The sequence below is a fragment of the Alosa alosa genome, chromosome 20 (assembly GCF_017589495.1).
Source record: "Alosa alosa isolate M-15738 ecotype Scorff River chromosome 20, AALO_Geno_1.1, whole genome shotgun sequence".
NCBI classification, from domain to species: domain Eukaryota; kingdom Metazoa; phylum Chordata; class Actinopteri; order Clupeiformes; family Clupeidae; genus Alosa; species Alosa alosa.
In genome coordinates, this window is record NC_063208.1 from 13,516,379 (window position 1) to 13,523,694 (window position 7,316).

Sequence of the window (7,316 nt, forward strand, 5' to 3'; positions counted from 1 at the left end):
AGTTGAGATGTGGCAAGACATGCAGGTAATACTCTGGATGGTTAAAGTGAGGGGTGGGGCCAGGGTTTAGCGTGCAGGACTGACCACTGGTCATCCCACAGGGTGGATAGACTCAACATTACACATCATTGTGGCCTAAATCTTGCTGTGCAAAAAACACTTTCTCTTGTGACTTTGCAGACTAAAACTGTGCTCAAATGTAGTGTGGTCCCAGTCGAGTCTGTAATGTTCTGTCTTGATTATTTATTTCATTTTTGAGGTTATTGCTGTTGGCTTATTATACTTCCCTCGTTGCTTTTAACCATCAGTGGCGGCAAAAAAATAAAATAAATAAAAGAGACTTGATACAATCATTTTTATTACTTTTCCCCCCGGTTGCTAAATTAAAGAGTGGGCTTGCCAGCTTTGTACGCGCAGGACCTCTCTGTAGCTATTTTGTGGGGAGAGTCAAGGTCTGCAGAATCGCTTTCCAGATCCCGCTGCCTTTCAACGCTCGGCCCGGCTCAGCGCAGACCAGCTCAGCCCGTTTGTTTGTAATAAACTGAAAGTATGCGGGAACCTGTCATTTGCGTCATCCGTAATCACAGCTTTTGAAGGAGTCCGCTTTCACAGCGTGCGGGACGGCGTTTTCGAGGCTCAACTCTGAAAGTCACTTGTTTTCACGTGTTTTGAGATATTGAAACCACCGGATGCATGGGGCGCCCCTGGTTTGGTTTTATGTAGGTCGAAATGCGAAGTGGTCAAGTTGGAGGCTATTTGAGAGTAGTTGGTTGTTGATGTTCGTGACTGGGGTCTGACCTAGATCTCGATAGAAATCTGCTTTCAGGATCCTACAAAACACACGTCATGTGGACTCCTTGACTAAACACTGGTTTTTGTGAGGGAAACCGCCCATGTGCCTTTCTGTGTTTAATCAAAAAATATGCGTTCGCTCTTTCCCACAGCTCTACTCGGTGCCTCCCTGTCGCAACAACCCGGTGCAGGAGGAGGGCAACTACGACTTCCCCCAGCCACACAAGCTGAAGCAGGAGGGCATCTACGACATCCCCCCACCCTCCACGCACTCCATAGCCACGCAGTTCCCCCAGTCGGGCCCCGACACAGCTTCTCATCGTCGGGTCAACGCGGGCGACAGCAACGCCATTTATGACGTCCCCCCCAGCCAGCTGACGGCGGCGGCGGGGGCAGGGGCACAGAGGGACTTGTACGACATCCCCCGCGGGATGCAGACGCCCCCTCCGCGGAGGTTGGCGTCGGGCGAGCGCGAGCGGGCGAACCGGGAATCTACGACGTGCCTCAGGCCCAGGAGGCGACGCCGACGGCACCGCGGGGACTTTTGGGAGACGTGACGGACGGCGTGAACCGCCTGTCCGTCTCCAGCACGGGCAGCGCGCGCAGCAGCATGTCCACCTCGTCCTCGTCGGCCGGCTCGCCCTCCGAGCCACGCCTGGCGCTGGACCTGGACTCAGCCGTTCAGAGACTGGGTCAGCTGCAGCAGGCGGTGGAGTCCTCTAGTGCCGCCCTGCTGGCTCTGGCCTCCTCACCCCACTGGCGGACGTTCGCCTTCATGGAGCGGCACGCCAACGAGGCCCGTGCGGCTCTGGAGTGCGTGCCCGCCACTCTCGCTGACTTCCTGGCGTTCGGCCGTGGCGCGGCCAGCAACGCCACGGCGCTCTCGGACCCAAGCCTCCACAGCAAGCTGCGGCGACAGCTGCAGCGGCTGGAGGACTCGCAGGTCATCCTGCAGCAGACGCAACAGGCGCTGGAATCGTCCGGCTGGGCCGTCCACGTGCTCGCCGGCAGCGCCAAGCACCAAGGCAAGAGCGACGACCTGGACCGCTTCGTCATGGTTTCGCGCACCGTGCCCGACGACACCAAACAGCTGGCGTCCACGGTCAGCGCCAACGCCGAGCTGCTCTTCCGCAGGTCGCCCGCGGCTGTGGAGGGCACCTACTACAGGGGTATGGGCGAGGAGAGCGTGGGCATCGTCCACCCCCTCACACACAACCACACGGACGACAACTACAACGAGCAGACCAAGCCCTTTCCTGTGCCCCAGAGCCTAAACCAGGACAAGGCCAACATGAACAACAGCGAGAAATGTGTCAAGAGCTGGATGGAGGACTACGATTACGTCCATTTGCAAGTAAGGGGGAAATAATACGCAAATAGCCTGAAAAAAAAAAAACGGTTGAATATGGTTTCCTTTTTGAAGAAAACTCCTAATTGATCATTACTGACCACCATGTCACAAAAAGCAAGCCAAGTTTACATCCACTTAAGTCCACTAATTCCAGCAAACAAAGGAAATCCTAATTCACATACAGTTACGTCTCAGGTCTGTTAAAGCAAGGAGCTAAATAGATCTCATGGCTCTTATCACTAGTGATGGGCAAATGAAGCTTTGGTGAACCACTAAACCACAGCAGTGTGAAGCTAGCAACACTAATGAAAAAATCCAATATGGCTGCCACATGTAGATTTTTTCAACATAAAGTCCTTACCCAAACCAGTATATGTAACCAAAAATATTGGTTTGCTAAGGACTTTTATGTTGAAAAATGTATGTGTGGCGGCCATCTTTTTGCTTTTCAGCTAGTGTCGCTAGGTTCACACTGCTGTGGTTCAGTGGTTCACCAAAGCTTCATTTGCCCATCACTACTTATCACAAAGGTCGTGTCACATAAAAGCAAAGTACAGTGTCATACATTTATCATGATGTTACAGCACATAGATACTGATATTCTTAAATAACCCCAACCTTAGTCCCCCATCCGCTCCACAACCGCACGGTGCTGTTCGTCTTCATTATGAAACACATTGCAGTGGTTTAGTTACACTGTAACGTGGACTGGGTGATGCAAAGTGAGGCAGAGTAGCAGTGGTAGTGGTATGCCATACCAGTCAGCTTTTTATAAAGACATCCACATACTGTTGACTAAACATTTACCTCTTGAGCAGCACTCACTTAATGCTTTGTATAGCAGCTCCCTCTTGCAAACGTAAAGCCTCCTTTCTTCCATCTGTTGGTTCTCAAGCAAGTGGATTAGTAAAAGCAACATTCCTCTCGAGCGGTGCTTTATATGGGTGTTTATCTGCTCTGAGTATAAAAAAAAAGAGGCTGTCTTTTAATCTTAATCTGGAAAGTCTTTGAGGATGAGAGCTGGGTAGGGTTAAGGTGATATTGAGGCTATGCCAGAAAGGATTTACTGTTGCTTACTATTAAAGTCACAATGGTGCAGTGATCAAGGATCAAAAAGTTGAATGTCCGAGAAATTAAACCCAACAGACAGACAGATACACACACACACAAACACTCTAATCCTAACACACTGGACATGCATTTTTCTCTTGACTTAATTCCCATAAAATATGTGTGTTCCTCACTACTATACCTGTCTTTTCTTCCAGGGCAAAGATGAGTTTGAGAGACAACAGAAGGAACTCCTGGACAAAGAGAACATCACCAAACAGAAGGTCCAGCTGGAGCAGGAACAGGTAACACCATCCTCTTCTCCTCTTCACTCTAAAAGAAAAAGATCACACTCAGTATAACCCAGTCAAGTCACTGAGTAGTTATGTCAGTGTGTAGTGTCATGGTTATTACCCAGTGAAGTCATCTTGTTGCTAAGTGATGTCAACGCGTAGTGTCGTATTTTTTACACAGCAACCAAATGGTTACGAAGCAACCAAATGACTTGACTGTGTTACGTTGAATGCACAAATCTTTTTTTTTTACAGTCTGTAGTTCTGATAAGTTAGCAGAGCAGAGACCTCCATCTGTGGAGGCCCTGGCAATGCATTACATTACATTACATTACATTGCATTACATTACATTACATTTGGCTGACACATTTTCAACCAAAGCAACTAACAACATGGTAACAGTTGAGTTTTAAAGCAGTTCTCTCAACAATTTTAGGACAATTTAAAAACGGTAGAGTACAGTAAGAATAAGTGCATTAGTGAGTGCTTTGTTTAAACAGTGCGCTGAAGTATTACAGCTATTTCCCAACTGGGGCCACCCCGAAAGAAAGGCAGATTAGGGAGCAGAGGTTCAATGGAAATAAAACTGGGGGCCAAAACCACACGGTTCTCTATAGGATTTTACCAAGCCCAGCGGCTGTTTACTGCTGAATAGTGTAGGGCAGGCAAACAGAGGAAAGCTGGTTAGTGTCCGTGGCCTGAAGAGCTGGGGAATCGCAACATCTGGAGCATTTTTGCCAGAATATGACATGTGGCAGATGGCCCTTAGACCTGCAGACATGCTTATGTGCACACACACACGTACACACAGACACAGACACACAAACACCTACACAGGCACGCACAAACACACACACACACACACACACACACACACACTATAATCACCCTGGAGATTTATTTTTGATTGTGCGATTTTACTCTAAAAATGCATTTTCCCCAAACTGAAAAAAATTTTCCCCTCAGCTGGAGAAGCAATCAGTTTGGAGACTGCTGAACTGTCTGTTGTGTGTCCCCCAGCTGTTCAAGCAGACAAAAATTCTTCCTTCCTTCCCAGTGAAGCCAGTGTATACTACTTTAAAAAATGAATGTCTCTGTATTTATTTTTCTCTGTCTTATTTTTCTTTCTTTTACCTCCCTCTTGTCTCTGTCAACCTCTTTCTCTCTCTCTCTCTCTCTCTCTCTCTCATCCTCTCTGTCCTCTATTTCTCCTTCTGTGTCACTCACAGCTCAACAAGCTCAAACAGCTAGAACAGGAAGTGATCAAACCAGTGGAGAATGACATCACTCGGTGGATCTCCCACCAGCATTCCGCTGGCTCCTCCTCCACCCCATCAGACTCCTCCTCTTCCACCTCCTCTTGTTCCTCCTCAATGGGAAGCGGGACCCAGGTGTGTGGGCGCGACCGGCAGCTCCTGGGCTTCTATGCGGAGCAGTGCGAGCAGCACTTTGTGACGCTACTGAACGCCATCGACGCCTTCTTCGGCTGCGTGGCCGCCGGCCAGCCTCCGCGCATCTTCGTCGCGCACAGCAAGTTCGTCATCCTCAGCGCGCACAAGCTCGTCTTCATCGGCGACACGCTCTCGAGGCAGGCCGGCACGCCCGACGTGGCCAACCGCGTCATGAACTCGAGCAATGTGCTCTGCGAACTGCTCAAGACGGTGGTGGCCGCCACCAAGATGGCCGCCCTCAACTACCCCAACACGCCAGCCGTGCAGGAGATGGTGGACCGCGTGGCCGAACTCTCGCATGAGGCCCAGAAGTTCAAGACGCAACTGCACCAGATGGCTGCTTTGTAACAAGCCCCTGCACTGTCCTGCAGAAGTGGACTTCCAGGTGTCAGAAAGTAAAAGCCCTATGTATTCATGGGTTTCATCAGGTCCCTTGCCACGGGTGTATAAAATCAAGCACCATGCTGTCTGCATTCATAAACTACGTGCTTGATTTTATACACCTCGGGCAAGGGACCTGATGAAAGCCATGAATATGTTCTACCTGGGCACTTAACACAGGTGATTTCACTAATTAGCTCCTCTACCTGGCTAAGGGGTTCTGGTAATTAGAATCAGCTTGTTTAGTGAATTGTTGGAACAAATGTGGTCGGACTTTAGCTTTCTGGAGCCGGGATACTCACCTCTAATGTCCTGCACCAACAACAGATGTATATATATATATATCTATTATTATGTTACAATATGTTGAACATCATCAAAAAGCTCTGTACATAGCAGTTTCCCTTTCTTTTATGTAAATTATTGTCCATATTTTTATGTGTAGATTGTTTTATATTATTATGACATAAATATATGAGTATAAAATTGTATTTTGCTTTTGTAGAGTGACTTGAACACAGATTCTGTAACATTCCTGGTTGGTATCAAGCACCTTATGAGATGGACTCTATTTCATTGCCATCGGTAGACAAGAGACATGCTTCTCTGCTGGAGATGACGGTAGTTCTTTGTAATTCTTGTTGCATCTGTCTCTGGCAAAAAGAGGTGGGCTTTATAGCAAAGTAAAAGTCTGTTCCTCCACGAGTCGTATGACTGTTTCTTTTTTTTTTAAGAGTGTTGGGGGAAGTACTGTAAACACTATAGGACACTACATACCTGAATGGGTACCTCTGAGCAGTTTCCTGGTCTTATTCCACAGGCATTGTCAACATTCATATATGAAAGAGGCTTAGGATACCTGGCCCAAGTCTACCACTTCCATCCTTAACTAACCACTTTCACCCGCACAAGAGTGACAGGATGTGTATTTCTAGGTGTACATCCTTTCAAGCAATCCTCTTGCTCGAAAAGTTGCTTCATTTGAGATAGCGTCCACTGGACATTCTCAGTCTGGATCTCCTAAATGTTCCTTTCTCTCTAAACACACAAATCACCCTGTCATGCCCACTGTAAGGCTTAGTCCTACTGGCCTCCAAATCAGAACATGAGTCCCAGTACACACTGTACACACCCACCCGAACATGCCTCCGGAGTAGACCGCTAAGCTCCAACTTGGCGGTAAATCCAATTTCATTCGGAATGATAACACGCCTTATGTAAGTGGGAGAGACAGTGTCATCAGTGTCGGCATCCATTTTTTCCTAAACAGAAACGGCTCACGTCTCCTCGCATGGCCGGGCCGGGAGCGGCGCGTACCCTTGGACGCCTGTTTTTATTTCACCGCAGGATAATTAGGAAGGACTCTCCGTACAGGCCCCAGCTGGGTTGATGAAAGACCAGGCTAAAGGGATTTTACTGTAAGCCAGGGGGAAAAGATGGCAGAGGGATGCCAGTGCCAATGCCTTGCCTCTTCTTCACGATAGACCAATTTCACAGTGTCCAGGTGTCCGGCCTCATTGATGTTAATGATACATTAATTGGCAGGGTAAAACGTCTTCCTGTTTCTGTCTTTCCTGTGGACTTTTCTTTTGCTGTCTATGGGACAGTGCTCTTCCATAGGAAGTTGATTTACACAGCGGCCCCATCTTGTGAAATGGGCTAATTATAACCAGCATACCAGGAGGAACATGTGCCTGAAGCTGCAGTGTCTAACAAGAATGAGGTAACTGTTGGTAGCATGATACTTCTCCAATGAAGGATCAGTCTTTTGTTGATCTTAAAAGAGAACATATTTATTAAAATCATCTCTAAAATTCAAGAGGCATGGGTGAATTGAGAATCTTCAACACGTTAAATGCTACATTTTACACGTGGTACACCAGCTGTTAATTGGGTGTGAAACATTGGGGGAAGCTGTGGTGCAAATGGGCACAGTGTCCATACCATATTCAGGCACCTGGGGTTCGAATCTGACCAGCGGTCATTCTACCGATCCC

At 48.0% G+C, this 7,316-nt stretch overlaps 1 protein-coding gene across 1 annotated transcript in view; it reads left to right on the forward strand.

Annotated features, from left to right (window-relative positions):
* nedd9 (neural precursor cell expressed, developmentally down-regulated 9) overlaps positions 1-6,021 on the forward strand; it is a 31,074-nt gene extending 25,053 nt beyond the window's left edge. The window contains 4 exon segments of the mRNA XM_048229505.1: positions 945-1,275; positions 1,278-2,146; positions 3,412-3,498; positions 4,717-6,021. Coding sequence (XP_048085462.1) covers positions 945-1,275; positions 1,278-2,146; positions 3,412-3,498; positions 4,717-5,286 — 1,857 coding nt within the window. The 3' untranslated portion in view covers positions 5,287-6,021.
* Positions 6,022-7,316: the final 1,295 nt, after the last annotated feature.